At 40.4% G+C, this 18868-nt stretch overlaps 3 protein-coding genes across 5 annotated transcripts; all 3 read left to right on the forward strand.

Annotated features, from left to right (window-relative positions):
* The first annotated feature begins 200 nt into the window (after positions 1-200).
* Positions 201-4137, forward strand: LOC306943581 (uncharacterized protein CXorf38-like). The gene is made up of 6 exons (XM_079530001.1): positions 201-509; positions 946-1080; positions 1422-1544; positions 1768-1917; positions 2142-2318; positions 2828-4137. The coding sequence occupies exons 1-6, from the start codon at positions 297-299 to the stop codon at positions 2978-2980; spliced, it is 951 nt and encodes a 316-aa protein (XP_079386127.1). The 5' UTR covers positions 201-296; the 3' UTR covers positions 2981-4137.
* A 3897-nt stretch (positions 4138-8034) lies between these two features.
* On the forward strand, positions 8035-11376 carry LOC306943480 (SH2 domain-containing protein 1A-like; the record flags this gene model as incomplete). The annotated part of the gene is made up of 4 exons (XM_079529863.1): positions 8035-8186; positions 9579-9639; positions 9972-10116; positions 11042-11376. The coding sequence occupies 4 exons, from the start codon at positions 8035-8037 to the stop codon at positions 11062-11064; spliced, it is 381 nt and encodes a 126-aa protein (XP_079385989.1). The 3' UTR covers positions 11065-11376.
* Positions 11377-12761: 1385 nt separating this feature from the next.
* LOC306912434 (caspase-3-like) lies at positions 12762-18846 on the forward strand. Of its 3 annotated transcripts, none has more exons than XM_079488655.1 (6): positions 12762-12857; positions 14862-15232; positions 15795-15823; positions 16075-16183; positions 16742-17345; positions 17514-18846. In XM_079488655.1, the coding sequence occupies exons 2-6, from the start codon at positions 14869-14871 to the stop codon at positions 17665-17667; spliced, it is 1260 nt and encodes a 419-aa protein (XP_079344781.1). In that variant the 5' UTR covers positions 12762-12857; positions 14862-14868; the 3' UTR covers positions 17668-18846. The 3 variants fall into 3 exon arrangements, with proteins under 3 accessions (XP_079344781.1, XP_079344782.1, XP_079344783.1); XM_079488656.1 differs by having other exon boundaries at positions 14862-15226; XM_079488657.1 differs by having other exon boundaries at positions 14862-15226; positions 15798-15823.
* The last annotated feature ends 22 nt before the right edge of the window (positions 18847-18868 follow it).

The raw sequence follows: 18868 nt of genomic DNA on the forward strand, positions 1-18868 counted from the left end.
GCTTCTTATTTGATTTCAGGTAGCTGTTCATTCAACCGAGATTTTGTTTACAATAATAACCAATGACTCACCAAACCTGCATTCTTTAACCATCAGCTTTAACGTCCTCCACGGCCCTTTCCCGTGGTGCTGGCGCCACCGTGTGGCCTACTCCTGCACAGACCTAGCGTGTCATGTCTCTTTGTTGCACAGAATGGGTGGAGCCCAACTACCTTGTAGTGTCGGAAGCTGTCTGACTGTACTGGCCTACTGTGCTCTTTTGTTTGTCTTGAAGTTTGTTTAAAACTTCATTTAAAATGGTATTCGAAGAACTGGCAGTTCGTTTGAATGATAAGGGCTATAAGAACTGGCTAAAAGCCGGACACTGTCTGCGCATACTGAAGGAGGGTCTGCATGTTTTCACTAACACTGAGATGAGAGCTTTCCACGGAGATCTTCTCGGTCAACATGCCATTTTACGGAGACCCTGTCAAAGTTCATCATGTACCGCCGGCTCCACCCGGAATAAGGTGAAGAATATCCCAGAAATGGTTTCAAAATGTTTAAATGTTTCATTGATGTCGATGTTTAATACTGCCGAAAGGGGCTTTCTGTGCCCCCGCCCCCCCCGGTTCAAACAGAAAACCGAAAGAGAAATTATGGTACGTGTAACGCCAGAGAAACACGTCCCACGTAAAAAAAAAAAAAAAAAAACAACTCTCTGTGTGTGTGTGTGTGTGTGTGTTATAGTAAGTAAACTGTACTTATAAAACGATAAAGTTAAAACAAGGCAAGCACATAAGAGCAATAAAACATCAGGAAATATAAACAAAAACATGAACCAGTACAAGTGAGTCAGGTAAAACTTCCCAAGACAAAGTGCTTGCAAAACTTGGGAGTGCGTTGGGGGATATGGAAATAATGTGTGTGTGTGTGTGTGTGTGTGTGTGTGTGTGGTGTCCACAGCCGTCTTCAGTGTGTGCAGTGTGTTCTGAGTGGCGGACCGTGATCCTACGACACCACAGACAGCCTAACATCACAGTGAACTGGGACAACTGTAGACCCTCTTCCTGGCTGCATGACCACTGGGAAGTGGCAAAGGTACTGGCCCCTGTACACCTCTGACCACTCACTGCCATCTGTCCTCACAGAAGACCTGGACCTAACCCACACTGACAGAGACAGAGTGTAACAATTTAACAAAGTAATGATTTACAAATCAATGTAGTCAGGTTGTGTTGTATGCACGCACGCACACATTGCATTTTAATGTACGTGTCACGGTGCTGTGCTTAAACAACTAACTTGGCCTGTAGGGTTTGGATGCATATCAGTAAATAGAGACAAATTAGCCCAACCTCTCTCTCCCTCTCTCTCTCCCTCCCTCCCTCCCTCCCTCTCTATCTCTCTCTCTCTCACTCCCTCCCTTGCTTTCTGTGCAGGCCTACATGCCACGGGGACAGTTTCGAGTGGCGGGGGCCGATCAGTGCGATGCCTCGGCTCTGCTCAACCTCATCAACCACTGTGATCGTTTCAGCTCCGTAGACCCTAAACTAGTTCGAGAGGTGACCCCCCCCCACCCCCCTGCTAGTTCAGCCTGATTTTCAGCTGCCTACCTTTATGACATAATCTTAAGTGTATGGTAGCGTTCTGTTTCACAAGTCCAAAGTTTTAACAGATATTCTTCAAATGGTGTGTGCGCATGCATGCGTGGGTGCGCGTGCATGCGTGTGTGTGTGTGTGTGTGTGTGTGTGTGTGTGTGTGTGTGTGTGTGTGCGTGATGGCAGGTGATCCGGTGTAGGAATGAACTGATGCATTCATGTGAGTTGCGTGTGGAGGATGAATGGATGAGACACTACCAGGCCAGTCTAAAAATGCTCCTGCAACGGTTCAACCATGTAGCAGAGGTGGCTTCAGCCGCAAAGCGAATACAGGAGGTTAGTGTTTGCATGTGTCTGTGCATGTATGTGAGCCATGTGTGCATGTGTTTGTCGCGCCTTCATGTGTGCATGTAAGCCGCACATGTATCTGTGTGTTTGCCGCAAGTGCATGTGGATGTGTATCTGTACAACTCCATCTCAGGTCTATCAAGATTAGGGCACAACTCTGGTACTATTTTGACATTAACAAATGACTATGTGTGTGTGTGACGTGTGCCCAGATGCTTGTAGCTGATTGGTCAGTGTGTGTTTCACGGCTGGACCGAGTGGATGCTGCTCATGTTGACGGACTACAGACTACGGACCAATGGGAGACCGGCGCTGATTTGATCAGCCAATGGGAAGTGGAGTTGCTTCAAGAGACGCTGCAGGAGCTGCTTCATGACACAGAGGCACAGGTGTGAATGGCGTGACACATATCCACATGCACGCACACTCGCAATAACACCACCTCAAACCGATCGCTTTCCAAATATCCTTCCCTGTTGCACTCTGATTCTCTCTCTCTCTCTCTCTCTCTCTCTCTCTCTCTCTCTCTCAATTCAATTCATGTCAAAGGGCTTTATTGGCATGAGAAAACATATGTTTACATTGCCAAAGTGAAACAATACAATCAAAACAAAATGTATGTACAATTGAAAGTCAGAATCGCCAATAAATCGATTTCTATGTACCGAGATCACTCGATGCAGAAACACAATAGTTAGTAGTAGTCTTTAGGGTGGTTGTGTTCCATTTCATATCCTTCTCCTATCACAGCAGCTCACAAATCTTGCTGCTGCTGTTTGCATATTGTTGTATTTCGCCCAGCAGATATGGGAGTTTTTTGTCATTAGTCATGTTTTCAAACTCTTCTTGTCTCATCTCTCTCTCTCTCTCTCTGCCTCTCTCGCTCGCTCGCTCTCAGCACACTGAGGGTTTGGTCAGACTGAAGGATTTCCTTCAGGCCAACAGAGACCTGGGAGAGCAGTTCTCTGCAGAAATCCAAGCCCTGCACTCACTGGGTGCAAGAGGACAAGGACATCAAAGGACTGAGGAGGATGAAGACCAAACTATTTGACAGAAGCAGGGTCACAACTACAGTAACCCATTTTGATGTGCATAGAGGTCAGGATGGCATCCTGTACCAGACATTTTTGAAATGTTTTAAAATATGCTATAACACTACTGTAACGATGTCCGCAATGATATATCGTCATCAAAATAATAATAATAATAATAAACCTTTATTTATATAGCACCTTTCAAAACGAGGTTACAAAGTGCTTTACAAAAAATAAGAACAAATGCAGTGCACACCATAAAAAACAGTTTACAATAATAAAAATAAAGAACAGGCAACGTTGGAACATGGAATGTTTAGAAAACGTTATACGTTATAAAAGTGAGTTTTTAGGAGGGATTTGAAAAACACAACAGGAAGCCATTAAACTGTATAAATTAGTTCTCAAAGGCCAATGGTTGATTAATACATTGCTCGCTGGTGCGTTGTAAGACCAGCCTAACTCAAAGATACACCTGGCGCCACTACAGCACAAGTGCTGAAGTGCTTGGCTGCCGAACTCGAGAACAAGAGGGTGCCTATGTGTCTTCATTGTTGAGCTGGCGGTCCCTTGGGAGGACACCATCCGCTGACCATCGGTGAGGCATACGAACGGAACAGGTTGAGGTATGCCAACTCATCAGCTTAAGCAGAGGAGTGGGGCTGGAACGTGGAGGTGGGTTGCAGAGGCTTTGTAGTCAGTTCCAACACAAGGCTTCTGGAGGAGGTAGGGATCAGAGGGAGAACTTGCCAGTGACGCTGAGAGGAGCAGCATGACCACATGTACCACCATGTGACACACACCCAGGTCTGATCAGCCTGCGGTGGGTCATCCTCGGCAGAGGGTGTCTTGTGATAAACCGCAGAACGTACTCAACTGAAGATCCTGAATGCCACCATGTGGTCATCAACAAATCCCACCCCGCCAAAGAGGACAACTCCAACCCCATTCAATTGTTGTATGAAATCTTTAGGGATCATTAACAGTCCTCCTCTTAAGCAATTGGATTGCTTACTAGAACTATTAAGCAATCCAATCGCCATTAAGTCATGACATTATTTCGGACTTTGAAGTCACTTGGCAGTGAGCCATGTGGCCCACCTATGCACAACTCTAGGTTACCTTGTTTCGCTTTTTAGAATTTGTTGATTAGTTGATTAAACAATACAATACATTTTGGCTGTAGAATAACAATGAAATAAGGTAAATGCTAAGTTTTCTGATCTCAATGATACTTCTTGGAATTGTTTAAAGCTTACCCAGCAGTCAAAAAGTTTTCAAAACATTCACTTTTTGTTGATGTAAATACCATGTATTATTCATTTTACATATATTATACATCACTAACCCGATTATTCGATTTCTCTGAAACAGAAGACAGAACTCTCCCTTTGGCACAGATTTTATTCCTTCTCCATAAAATTGAGAGTGGAGGGAAGAACAGAAAACATTTTCTGCTTGTTTGTCAATATAGGATTAGAAACAAAGGCTTTATGAATGCACACATTTTCTTTCATTACAAAAGACTGACAATGTGATCTTGTCCCCCCTGCATTCAAATTGATTTCAGTGAGCTGCTCAGTAATAGCCATGGCACGATTTCTATATAGGTTGGCTCCTCCACCCATAGACTGCACTGTCAGATCAACATAGGTTTATCTTATCTTGCTTACCTAAACCTAAACTTGCAAGTTTCTCCATCCACTTTTTAATCTGACAATCTTCATTTCACATGCATTCTCTCTCTCTCCTAATTTATGATTCATGTTAACTAGAGCGGTGCCGGTTGGGCACTGGCCTACTTGGAACGATGCAAGTTGGAAATGCATGCCCCACCCTCGACAGAGTGCATTCTAGTTATGCCCATATATGGAGTCCTTTTCAGGCATGCCCAAATATGGAGTATGCAGACAGACAGAATGATGTCAGAACAAGCCAGCTCCATTATGGACACCGGGAAGGGGCCCTGGGCAGAGGCCTTTTTGGGGCGGTTCTGGACAACCGCGGGTCCGACCGACTCGACACCGGGCACTGCACCATGTTTGTCTATTATGACATGCCCAGAAAAGGGTTAACAAGTAACTCCTGACTGATTCAGGAACAACCAGACCCCCAGGAACGCGCCCAGGCGGGCCGAATCCGGCGAGCCGCCCCGCGTCCGAAATGGTTGAGAAATGACAGTTACCATGTGGGGGTCCCTCTACTGTACCCTCTACTGTACTGTACTGTACTGGCACACCCGAAATCATCATATATACAGTTAATATGTGCGTCTGTTTGTGTGTGTGTTAGGTTGCGCACAGGTGGTGAAAAACAGCCATGCTGTTTTGGTGCTCAGACCCAGGCACCCACCCACCCACCCACCCACCCAGCCAGCCAGCCAGTGGTTGCTCCACTCAAAAAATATGAGCACTTTTTCCACCACTGCTAACAAGCTACTTGTTACCAAAAGTTTTTCATGCCTAATGAGACCGTGCCGTCTGTTCTGGACCTGGAGTTCTCATCACAGCAAAAGCCAAGATTGTAACAATTGACGGCATTGTAGAAGGTATGTTGAAATGATTGTCTTAATTGCAGCTTTGTGTCCTGAGCTGTGACAGCCAGGCACTGGGGCTAACGGTATGCTCACCCATCCTTTCCAGATATAGAGCTATATTTATAGAAAACAAGCGGTGCAGCATGCATGAGTTTGAGGATGGTGTGCATCATTTGAACAACCACATCCTATTTTTGGTTTGCATTTTGTCAGTTGGAAGAGTTATAAGATGTGTAACGTATAGCTAAGTTATCGTGTGTGTGTATTTTGAAAGCCTTGTCTTTTTTGACCAGTTTCAGGTTACATCCACCTAATTATTCTTCTTTCATGCACTTCTATATACAATTCCTGTTGGAGTTCAATTGGTGCCACAACTATACAGTACTATATAGTATATAGCAAATATATAACCTAATAAGTAATAAACACGTATGAGGCATTTGTATTTTCTCTAAATATATATATTTTTAGAAAACTCATTTAAAGCGGCCAAAAGAAGTTTTCGGGTGGCTGGCATCTCCCTTAGAGATAGGGTGAGAAGTTCAGTCACGTGGGAGAGACTCAGCGTAGAGTCGCTGCTTCTTTGCCTGGAAAGGAGTCAGCTTAGGTGTTTCGGGCATCTGGTTAGGCTGCCTCTCAGGCGTCTCCCTAGGGAGGTCCTCGAGGCACGTCCCACTGGGATGAGACCCCGGGGCAAACCAAGGCGTAGTTGGAGGAAACGCATCGACTCACTGGCCTTGGAACGTCTCGGGATCCCCCAGGAGAAAGTTACTAATGTTGCTCTGGAGATGAAATTCTGGAGTGCACTGGTGGAGCTGTTGCCCCCGCGACCCGACTACATCCCCAGATGGTCGTCCTAGGTCAGGCCACAGACGAACCGCACACCCAGGGGGAGAGAGGGGGAGAAATGAGAGTGCCATCATAACCCAGTCACAATAGACACAGAGGTGAGAGAAAAGTTAAATGCTTAATTTATACTCTGTTTTATAAATTAGTATAAGGTATAAATCAGGCTTAAATCCCTGTATTCAAAGCTACAATGCAATGGGTGAAGTGTTGTATTAATCCCCCACTTAAAAAACTTTTTATTTTAATGTGTCTTATTTGCTCATTGCTAACTTGGCTTAGCAAAGGCCCTGATTATTTTCACATAGTTACATTTTGTTTGTCTATATCGTTATATTTTAAAATTAACTGTTTTTTCTTTATATTGCTTGTACTTGTAAAATTCCACTTGTAAAATGGAATGGCTTGTTTTAGTTGTTCCAAAAGACTTCCAAAAGGTTCTTGTGACTATTATTTATATACCAGAGTGAGTCATGTTATCTCTTATATAACTGAAGTTACATATTTACCAGATTTTTTGGGGTGAAAAACATTAAATCTTATTTTATTTATACATGTTAAGCATTTACCTTCTCTTATCCATAGAGTTACACAGCAATACAACTGAAAATAATGAACAATATAATTGGTATTGTCTGTCTGTGAGTGTGAGGGTGCATAGTCCCACATCTCTAACTGTAAAAGCTTACTTTATATACCACTTTCATTTGTCTCTTACATCCAACCTGACAACTTCACCACATCCTGTAAAACTAAAATAAACATAGTGCACTCAGAGTCTCACCTCCTTTCTTGTTGACTTCTGCTGTTCTGGCATTCATGTATTAAAAATCAAAATATATATATATAACAAAACTAATGTACAAGCTCAAAATGTAACACATTTTGAAAACAAGAATTGCAATGGTCCGACTCAGTGACGCATCCACCCATTGGGCAATTCTTTAAATATAGACTTTCACCCTAAATGGCATGCAGGGTCTCCGGTTTAAAGTGAAGTGTGTCTGTGGGTTTTATGAATATTTAACCAATCAAAAGTATTAACAAGAGCTTGTGACTAAATAATGTCCTTTTTCCCCATTTTTCAGCTGTAACCTATTATAGGTCATAGGTCAAATAAGCACTAGAACAAACACTCTTTCGTGTTTGTTTGATAATGTTGAGTGGCTAGAGAGGCTGTCTGGGAAACGGAAACCTCGGTCCAGGTCTGGTATGTGTCGGAAGGGAAGTGCTCCCTGAGCTCTGTACTAATAATTAGGATAGATAAATGCAGGACAAATTTCATGTATGTGCAAATGGACAGTGACTACAAATTACCCCAAATGAGTGGGGACCAAATTATTACTATATCATCATGACTCTCCCAAGGTAACTATTTTCCCACCAAATTTGTTGTCGTTATTTACAATAAAATAACTGATCTGAAAATACGGAATGCTTACAACAACACAAACAATTCTAACCAACATAACCAATTTTCTCTCTCACATGCCGAAAGACAAAATGGCCATTGTTTGGTTGAGGGAAAGTGTGTGAACATCAACTTCGTCGCAGCTGCATATACCAAAAAAAGGTGTGAAACCCGCAGAGTTCATGTTTTCCTGCTTTGTACCCTTTCACATGCTCATCTGCAAGTGATAGGCTATACACTCTCATTGGTACACATGCAGTGTCTGACTTCAAAGTAACATGGAGACGGAGGGCATTCTGGTTCAGTCTATTTATTATGGTAAAATTGGGAGAGAGGATACAGAGAGGCTGATGGAGAGATACGGGCGCGAAGGCAGCTTTCTGCTGAGAGACAGTGAGACTGTGCAAGGAGCTTACTGTCTGTGTGTGAGGTGAGTCTTCAAAATGGGATTCAAGTTTTATTTCGTTTTGATTTGTTTTTGTTTGTTTTTACCTTCTGTTTTTTAACCCAAGTAACTCCGGGAAGACAACACAAATGCTGCTAAAAAATATCTTATTTTGTCTAGATTATTCTTGAATAGGTCTCAATCAGATACAAGGTAAGCCTGTCCTGTTTTGCTTCTTCAAACAAACAAAATAATAACAATTCCTTCATCAAAAATAAAACATTTTCCACAATTGTTTCTTGGAATACAACAACTTAAAGGACCTCACTAATAATCATGAAAAAATGGCGCAATTTTTTTCTACTTGGTCTGTGTCTCATAGGAGGGATGTGGGCAGTTCAGAAACCGTCCTCCAGTGACATCATTGATGGGGATGGGGAATCCAAGCTAATAGAAACTGCAGGCTTTCTAGTCCTGAAAGTTGCATTGTGAAAATGGAAGCCATCGTTCTCACGAAAATCTAAACATTTTTGTAAAAAAAAATCTGCCTAATGATGTCACTGGAAGACTGTTTCTAAACTACCCACAGCCCTCCTATGAGACACAGACTAAGTAGAAAGAAATCGTGCCATTTTATCATGATTATTAGTGAGGACCTATTATATGAAGATAGGTTGAAAAGTAGTGAAGTGGTCCTTTAAGCAAAACAGTCTTTTTTTGCTCACCTTATTCCAAGAAACAACTTATTTTGGTAACGAAAATAATAAGTACTTCTATGGAGTATGCTTATATTATCTACTAGATTGATGATTGAGAAGTATTCAAGAATATCTTAGAGACCGATTATGATTATTTTGTATTTGAGTCACTCCACAACATTGAAGCAAAGTGGCAAAGACAGAAAAGTGGCAAACTACTTCTGTCAGTCAAACCCCAATTTGGGAACCCTCCACCGCTCAAATCTGTTCTTGAGAGATTAGTCAAACGCATTCATGCAGAAAAAAAAACGTGATTTGACCCCGCTATGCCAGCTATTTGTCATTAAAGCTTTACATTTGCTTTGTTATGCAGAAATGAGAAATATTAAAAAGAAAAGCTCACTCAAATAAGAGTATGAATCATAGTTCTTCATAGCTCGTTGGTTCACAATGTGCATTGTGAAACACCCTTTGTTCAATGCCTAATAAATAGAGGATGTCTTTAATGAAGCCAAGCCTGATGTGTCTTGTATTGGTTAAATAGATTATATCGGTAAATTAATAATTAAAGTAAGTTAAATGAGTGAAATTAAATTAAATTAGCTGCCATCTGTTGATGGAGTTGACCACAAAGGATGTGATCACACATGAGTTGAGCTCTGTGGTTAAGATTTAGTATTCACATACAGTACATAATATCTGTTTCACTCTTGAATCTCTACTCTTTTTGTGTTTTCAGGAAGACTCCTTTTGTACACACCTACAGGCTTGTATACTCGTCTGATGGCTGTTGTGTTCAGGTTAGTTAGTGTCCATAGGCACAATTAATGTATGCACGCACGCACGCACGCACGCACGCACGCACGCACGCACGCACGCACGCACGCACGCACGCACGCACGCACGCACGCACACACGCACGCAAATCTGTCTCAGGATATGTGCTGCTGTGTGCCGGGAGGTGTTACAGTTTTGTGTGTGTGTGTGTGTGTGTGTGTGTGTGTGTGTGTGTGTGTGTGTGTGTGTGTGTGTGTGTGTGTGTGTGTGTGTGTGTGTGTGTGTGTGTGTGTGTGTGTGTGTGTGTGTGTGTGTGTGTGTGTGTGTGTGTGTGTGTGTGTGTGTGTGTTTATAGTTGGTTTCAGGAGAGAGGCTGGAGTGTTTTAGGTCTTTGGAGAGACTGATAGAGAGCTACAGAGGTGTAGCATTTGATGTCAATATAGTCCCGCTCTGTCACCCCCTCGACAAAACACAGCTAAGAGACAACAACCAAGGACAAGGTATATCTCTCTCTCGCGCACACACACACACACACACACACACACACACACACACACACACACACACACACACACACACACACACACACACACACACACACACACACACACACACACACAGATACTACAATTGTTTGGATGTGCCATTGACAAATCACTTATAAGTCCTGCCTTAACATCACCCCTGCCCATTTGACAGACTGGAATGGCTTAGGGTTGACGACAGAGTACAGCATCTTGCAATGGGTCTGGTCCACAAGATTCGATACAGCACCAAGATACCCATGTACCTGTCTAAATACTTCCTTAATGTCAACGAAGTCCACACCTATAACACCAGAGGGAGCGAATCTGGGTTGCACATGGTTAGTTGCGCTGCGCAACTAACCATGTGCAACCCAGATTCGGCACAAACAAGGGATTAAATTATTTTCGCTCCACCAATATGTGGAACGCCCTACCAACAGTCATTAAGACTTGCAAATCCCTTGACCGCTCTCTATGGGCACCTACGGATGGCCGCAATTCGAAACTGACCCCCGTAAAACCTGAATCCCCAACCCACCCTTTTTTCCTCTCACTGTATGTATGTTTGTTTCTTTCCTTTTTTTTACCTCCTCTATGATGATTTCCTGTTTTTTTGCTATAGAGTATATTTGTACGTCTCTAATTGTTATGATGAATTGAACATGGTGGGCCCTATTGTAAACAAGTGTGTCGTGGTGTCGTGGTGTCGTCCACAGTTAACAGTTTTGTTTTGAGTTGTGCTTGAAATGTACTGTAATTCTCCAATCTGTTAATAAATTCATCAATCAACACTAAAATATGTATTATATATGTATTCCTATTTATTTGTGTGTGTACAGTGAAGGGGATATTGAGGTGTTAAATTCAAGTCTAACTCAGTTTTGTTTGTCTTCAACAGAGCATCTCTACATGGAGGTGTGAACGCAACATGTCATGGCTCTGTATCTCCACAAAGAAGCAATGGCTTTGGGATACTTCAGGATAGGGCTGTAATGGTATTCCGGCATGATGATTCAACTCCACTCAGTGTTTTTACAAAAGACAATTCTAATAATAGGCCTACTGATTCTGGTTCGGAATCTGGTGGAGCATATTGTCTTAAGCAGTGGCTCTCAAACATTTTAATGTTAAAGACTCCTAAATTGTTTTGTATTTGGTCTTAAAAAAATGTGTATCACAGTATGGTTTTACAGAGGGAATATGCCATATGAAATATATTGTATATGTAAATTATGTTCAGTTGGCTTGTGTCTTACTTTACTTACTTTACTTTCAAGCTCGAGCTTGAATACATTATTATAGAAGCGTAATTGTTTGGTATTTCTGTCTTTTGTCCACTAGGTGTCACCGTGTCTATTTGATCTCTGATCTGTGTGCTGCTGATAGCCAGCCTAAGCCTATGGTTGACTGTTATCATAATATTCACCCAGGTTGACATCAACTCAGGGAATGCAAGAGAACTGGCCACTTAACTTAAGTGGGCCCTATGCAAATATGCATCTTTGTCTTTATCACATCCTTGAACTAGCATCCTTATTCTGGAGGAAAACATTTGGTGAAAATAGATTAGATATATATGTTTGGCTAAGAGATTTGGTGTAGACTGTAGAAGGACAAAATGAGGTTGATGTTGCTTGTTTCCATGTCTCTGTGTTTTCACTGTGAGGTGTACCATGTTTTGTTATAATTTTAAGTAAAGTCGTTTAAGTTTAAGTTCCACCTTGGTTTCCTGAGTCTACTTTGAAGTTGAGTTCTTCATTTAGGTCCAAAACCCTTCCCGGGTCCTGACAGATGCGCTGATCGTTCAAATGTATCAAAAAGATCAAAGTGACCCCTCAGACCTATATCCGCAAGAACACCATTCTGACCTATTTTAAAAGGAGTTCATAAATGGTAAAGTACGTTTTTCTTTGTAAATATTTAACGTGTTAAATTAACGAATAAATTCATGTGAAATGAATGAATAAATGGGAACATCATCCAAAGAACAGCCTTATTTATTTTTAGTGGATACCCTCAAGAACATTCCTCAACTTTTCATGTGAAATTACCTTTAGTGTAATTTTTAACCAATTGCCTTCAGCCTTTGCGTAAATAGGGATAGGCTACAAAATATAAAAACAATATGTAAACACTCCCATATAATGCAAACTAGAATGACTGACTATGCTATATAGCCTAATTCATTATTGAAAATAACTACAATATTTTATTATGTTGGGGAAATTATTAATGCAGCATTTTCCATAGGACCATGGAGCTGTCGGAGAGGTGATATGACAGCCCCAACTTTCCATTCTGCAGGGGATGGAAAGGCAAACTTGTCCTCTGCCATAGAAATAGAATAGATAGAAGGAAAAAAACATTCTATAGAACTACGTAGAACATTATTCAGCTTTTCGTAGCCTACAAGATCCTCCTGGGCTGGTTTGATATAATGACAATGGGTCGGGATGACAGTCCAATTTGTCCATGCTAGGAGTGGACGTTTCTTTTCGAGTTGTCCCGGTGCCGAACGCACCCATGTCAAGCCGATGTGATTGGTGGTGGAGGGTGACGAGTCTGACTGACGCCTTATATGGTCTGACGACACTCAAAAGCGGAACCCCTGCCCTTCCCTCCAAGTCCCAAAGTGAAACTAAACTACTACTGTAGTCTACTCGCAGGCGCAGCAGTGGCACGTCTTTTACGAGGGATATCGTGTAACACTAACAGTAAGTATTTTAATTAATATGTTTTTAATTAATTTATCACCAGTTGTTTCTAAATCTAAGGCAACGTCAGTTTTGATTGATTCGATGAATTGGCTAACTTTAACAGTTTGCATATTGTAGGCCTACAGACAGAGGTAAGGTTTACATTGATTGTTAAAAGGATCGGTTTCAATCGTGGTTCAGGCGGCCAGCTCATGGGTTTCTTTTCAGAATATCAAGGATGTAGCCTAAATGCGAGCATATTTTCGTATACGCAGATATGTTTCTAATCCAGGCTAAATTAACACGCACTCCGAAAGTCGCGTGTATGCTGCAGTTCCTTTAGGCTGGTGAGGCGAGGTTACAGTTCCTCCTTAGCCCCTGGATCAGAGATGGCTCTGGCGTCTGGCCCCATCCAGCCCATAGACCCCACCCACTCTCAGGGTCTGATAATAAGGCTAGCAGTTCCTGCTTTTTGAAAAGCCTGTTGCAACTTAACCTTTATCAACAGTATACTACATAACATAGGCTGTCCGGCCCGGAGTTTATAAAGGTTCATGTTGCAACCGGGCGGGGACAGTAGGCCTTTAATTTACAGGGGGGTTTGCTCCTTAAAGTAGTTTTTGATTTGCAAGTCGAAACAAAGGACTCGGATAGGGGTGTGTAGCCCTGGAATATCACAATTTTACCATTTTACAAGCGTCTTGGCCTTTGGTGTTAACAGCTTTTAAAAGGCATAAAAGCATGTGTGTGACCAGTCACCACTACATACACCACCACTCTGGCCATACAGGGTCCTGCTGCACAGGTTAAACAGGTTTCTAACTTTCTACACCACAGCCTGCCCAAGTCACAACAAAGAGCACAACACTCTGGCCTGATGTACCCCAGAATGGTTCCCAAAGGATTTATTTCTTATTCACATTAAAAAGCAAATGTTTTGCACACCATGCACAACCCAGATTCGGCACAAACAAGGGACTAAATTATTTTTGCTCCTATGCCACCAAAATGTGGAACGCCCTACCAACAGTCATTAAGACATGCAAGTCCCTTGACTCCTTCAAAACTGCTCTCAAAGGGCACCTACGGACGGCTGCAATTTGAAACTGGCCCCCGTAAAATCTTGAAATGTACTGTAATTCTGCAAACTGTTAATTCATATTTCAATCAATCAAAAACCTACAAAGGTCACATTTTGGTGTTAGGTTCACCAAAGGTTACAAAAGATACTGTTTATCAGTACACTCTTTAGTCGTCTGTTTGTGTATGTTTTACAGTCATTGTTATTTTTTAATGTTTATACAGTCAGTATACAATGTTCATATATAATGAGTAGACTAGTAATGCTGTTTATTATTAATAAACGGAACATGCTGTTATTGGTGAGGTGGAAATTTTCCCTGCAATGGAAGAACTTTCAAGCCAGGACTCAGTCTGTTCTCGGCTATATAATTTGAATAGATAGACATGCACAGACCTTCACCTTTTGTTCATTGCCTGCCTGAAAAATGAAATCATCAATTATATTATAATTGGTCAAATTTGAATTACCTAGGCTATATGAACAACGTTTGATGCATTATTAGAGCACAGTTTATTTGCATGTTGAGTGTGTATTTTTCAAAGATTTATTTGTTGACAGTGTACAATCTTATGTACAATCTTTCCTTTTTTCTTTCTTAAAAAAACAAGGCATAAGCCTACTGAAAAATAAATAAAAAATGTAGGTCAAACCACACAAAAAACTGGAAAAAATACAGACCTCCCAAACCCTCCCCCTACCCCTATCCCAGAAAAGTAGAGTGTGTTTCTTAACACTCATACTCGTCATCATTATTTATTAACAGGAATGAACAATCACAGCATGATACACACTAGTAACACACTTTAACCAGTAGTGTTACTAGTAGTATAGTGGGGGAATTTGGTCTGTTGGTAACCTCTAGTATGTGTGGCTTGTGTGCTTTCCCATGGTTGTTGCTATAACTAACTGATGAATAACCCTGTTCCTCCTCTCTTTAGGTTCAACATGGCAGCTAGAAAGGCAATCATGCGTAATAAAACAAAACTACAGGACATTCTGTGTGTATCCCCCACACTCATCCATACCAAAATTGGGGAGAATAACCTGATAACCTATCGTGAGTACAGAAATCTCACCATCCACAAGGACAATGTGGAGGGAGGCATCATCAAACTTGTGGACAGGATTATGGATAAAGGAGAAGAGACTTGCAAATGCTTCCTGAAACTACTCCAAACTGATTATGATATCAAGGAAACTTTTCCTGACCTGGAGAAGATACAGTGGGACAGCAATTCTTGTTCTTTAGATAACGACCCAAAAAGTGTTGGTGCCTTAAATTATCCCACGCAAGCAACTAAAAGTCATGGTAAGGGTTCATTACTGTAACATACCACTAAACAAACACTTCCTTCTAGTTCTAAAACCCCAAAGTGAGTTTGCAGTGGGGTTTCCTCTTTCCTGGACAGATTCCCAATGTTTTGCTCCTCGTAGATTTTTCAATTTATGTGGTTAACATAAGCTTAAGCTTGTGAGTTTCATGTTTTGTTTTATAACATAACTGGCACCCGTTAATATCTCAACCCGTGAATTTATTACATGCATTTCTAAATCAATATTGTTTGTAAATAGTTTGAAAGGAGTATGGATTAATTGTTAAATTAAGTTAACAATTAATCTACTCTTTGAACAAAGTTAATCTACCTCTTTGAACAAAACGTGATATATAATATCATAAGCCTTTCTTTGCCACAGAGCTTATTTTAATAATGTATCCTCAACGCAAAGATTTGGTCATCAAAGTCATCCATATAATATTCTATTATTCAAAAATGTAAAACAAAGTTTACTAGTAAACCTTTTATAAAAATTGGTACCAAGCTGTTTTATGTTTTGAAATGTAATTTTGGTTATTGCCTTTTCACCTACAGTAGCACACCCCAAAAGACAGGAGGTAAATGTAAGTAAAAGTATTGAATTGAAACCGTCACAAATTAAATTTCACTATAAATGCACTATAAAAGTCGTATTACATTCAGATAGTAGTTATTAGCCTGGCTAATAAGCCAGACCGAATCAGCCGTTATAGCTTCTAATTTTACATAAATGCTCATAGTAATACATGCACTATGGTCTGATTATTCCTGGAACAGGCATTTTAGTGTACCATTGTGTATTTGTGGAAAAACTCAAAATCTGTCTCTGTTTTAGGATGACCAGTACAAGTTGACCAGCAAACCTTCAGGCCTCTGTGTGATCATGAACAATGAGAACTTTGAGCCTGGATTTAAACCTAGAGCTGGAACAAACAAGGATGCTGGTATGAATGTTGTCTTATACTTATATACCCAATATACCGTCATACTCCCTTACATCTAAAATGTAAACATTAGAAATGAACTATTCTGCTATGGCAGTGTTGCTTGGGTGATTTAACTTTAAAGGTGTAGGGAAATGGAAATGGTGGGCATTTTATTTTGAAGTTTCAGCTTGAAACGCTGGCTCTGAAGTTTCTGAACCAATCAGAGCTATGGGAGAGGAAGTCTCTCACGTGCAGTTTCGTTTGTAAACAAAGTGACAGAGAGACGTGAGGCAAAGCCAGGGGATTATTTCTAACCTATACACAACCTATATACATATTTTAGCGTGATGATTAATTTTAAAACGAGTAATACACTGTCTGGATGTCATCTTGAATGAGATAAAAAATGGAGTAGTTCTTTAATCAAAACCAGCTGTGGACTTTTGATATAAAAACACACACAAATGAGAATTTGCCCATTGTTAGGTATGCCCATATGATGACCACGGATATGGTCTAAAAGAGTGTATTTTTCATTTCACTACACCTTTTAATACGTTTTTTTCTCCCCTGCAGTTGATTTGGCACGTACATTCAGCTGGCTGGGCTTCAGGGTGTTGATGTTTAAAGACCGAACCAAGAGCCAAATGGAGGAGACACTGAAACGCTTCTCTTCTTTGAAGGACCTCACTGAGCTGCTACAGGAATCCAAAGTAAAGGAGTGGTCCAGAGAGGGCATCGAGTTCATTAATCCCAACGTTGAGATTCTTCCACAGCACGGAGATGCCTTTGTTTGCTGCATTATGAGTCATGGAGACAAGGGTGGTGTTTTCGGGACCAATGGAGAGTTCCTCCACATTGATGACATAACTAAGACTTTCAATGGAACGAACTGCTGCACCCTTGTGGACAAGCCCAAAGTGTTCTTCATCCAAGCCTGTCAGGACAAGAAGATGGTCCAGCGTGGGGTCGAGGTGGAAGCAGACAGCTTGACAGAACTTGAAGATGATGCAATGCAATGCAATGATGTAATGCCTTCTGAGATGGCCTGCATTCCTGTGGAAGCAGATTTCCTGATTGCCATGTCCACCGTAGAGAACTATATATCCTTTAGAGACCCAATAAATGGGAGCTGGTTCATGCAGTCTCTATGGAAACAGCTAGAAAAGGGCTGTCCCAGGTAACTATCATAATTAAAATGAAACGTATAACATTATTTTGTTTCTTGAACATGGAACAGAAAACATAAATATACAGTATTATTAAGGAATTATCAGTAACATTTGACCACCCACCTCCATTGCTACATCATGTACTACATTCTTGAGTGTCTGTGTGTTTGTTACAGAGGTGATGACCTCATGACCATCCTATATCGGGTCAACAGCGATGTGAGCCAGAGGGAGGGATCGCCTTGGAGTCCTGGGTGCCGAAAGCAGATGTCTGAAATCAAGAAGGTCACCCTGAGGAAAAAGCTGGTGTTCACACCTATCTCTGGTTGATTCCAAAATACTGAGTACATTCACACAGCACACAAAGCATTTTGGTTAATGTAAACTTAAATGATGTTGGTGACAGGCATTATTATATCTCAGGACTAAACATAGGACTTTAAATATTACTATTGAACAAGTGAATGAGATGTATACATGCTTCAATACTTATAACTAAAATTTGATATGTACACAGGCTTTTTTTCTTTTTCTTTTCTTTTTCTTTTCTTTTTTTTTTTACCAAATTTTGATTCATTCATTTAATCATTTTAAACATTTAGGATATAGCTTAAAAATAAATATACAATATATATGCACATTATAATGTTGTATAGACACACATCATTATAATAATAAAGCACCTTTCATGACATGAATGCAGAGCAAAGTGCTTTACAGAGCAATAAAGAATACATTTTTATTCACACAAAGTTCATGTGGCGGTTTCCACCTGGACACACATTTCTTTTTTTTACTATTAGAAATTTGATTGAAATGAACTTTTATAGGTTTTTACATTATTGGGAATCCAATGCCATAATTCTGATAATGTGAGGAATGAAATCATATTGTGAAAATTGTCATTTATTGGTGAATACATTTTCCAATTTGCTTCAGATTTGGCAAGATTTTTTTTAATTGTTATTTTAAAGGCATGTAGGCTACTGTATCACTACATTTTGTAGTCATGTTAGTTTCATGTAAATTGAGAAGACATTTGCACCATTATTACAACAAAATACAGAATGCTCCTGTAAATATCAAATGCAACCACTACATACAAATATTATACACTTAAAGTGAATGAAAGTGTATTATTCTAAAATATCAAATTATCTCTAGATATATTTTCTGGCAGTTTTTGTTACATTGAGCTGGACATAATGCCAAGAAAACTTAAAAAATGATCCCTGCTTCTAAAATCGGGGTACATGTCGGAGTTACTACAGGGGGAACATGAGAGAAAATGGAAAATATATATATCTTACTGTCTTTGAATTGACAGTTCAATGACAATGCTGTTAATGGGCAAGATGACAAGATCTTATTATAGAATATATTAGGTTTATTAATGTACAATTATTTGTAATCGTGTGGGTAAGTTGTCAATGTCATTTGAGGACATTTGATTTGCACCATTTCTACACAAGAATTTACAGAATGTGTCTGAAAGAATAAAGTTTCCGAGCCTTTAAAAAAAAAAATGTGT

The sequence above is a fragment of the Electrona antarctica genome (genome assembly GCF_951216825.1).
Source record: "Electrona antarctica genome assembly, chromosome: 19".
Classification (NCBI taxonomy): Eukaryota; Metazoa; Chordata; class Actinopteri; order Myctophiformes; family Myctophidae; genus Electrona; species Electrona antarctica.

Coding starts and splice junctions, on each gene's coding strand:
- LOC306943581 (XM_079530001.1), top strand. CDS start 297: ATGGTATTCGAAGAACTGGCAGTTCGTTTGAATGATAAGGGCTATAAG. Junction 1,081..1,421: donor ACCACTGGGAAGTGGCAAAG/GTACTGGCCCCT, acceptor CTTTCTGTGCAG/GCCTACATGCCACGGGGACA. Junction 1,545..1,767: donor ACCCTAAACTAGTTCGAGAG/GTGACCCCCCCC, acceptor GCGTGATGGCAG/GTGATCCGGTGTAGGAATGA.
- LOC306912434 (XM_079488655.1), top strand. CDS start 14,869: ATGGCAGCTAGAAAGGCAATCATGCGTAATAAAACAAAACTACAGGAC. Junction 15,824..16,074: donor CCAAAAGACAGGAGGTAAAT/GTAAGTAAAAGT, acceptor TCTCTGTTTTAG/GATGACCAGTACAAGTTGAC. Junction 17,346..17,513: donor CTAGAAAAGGGCTGTCCCAG/GTAACTATCATA, acceptor TGTTTGTTACAG/AGGTGATGACCTCATGACCA.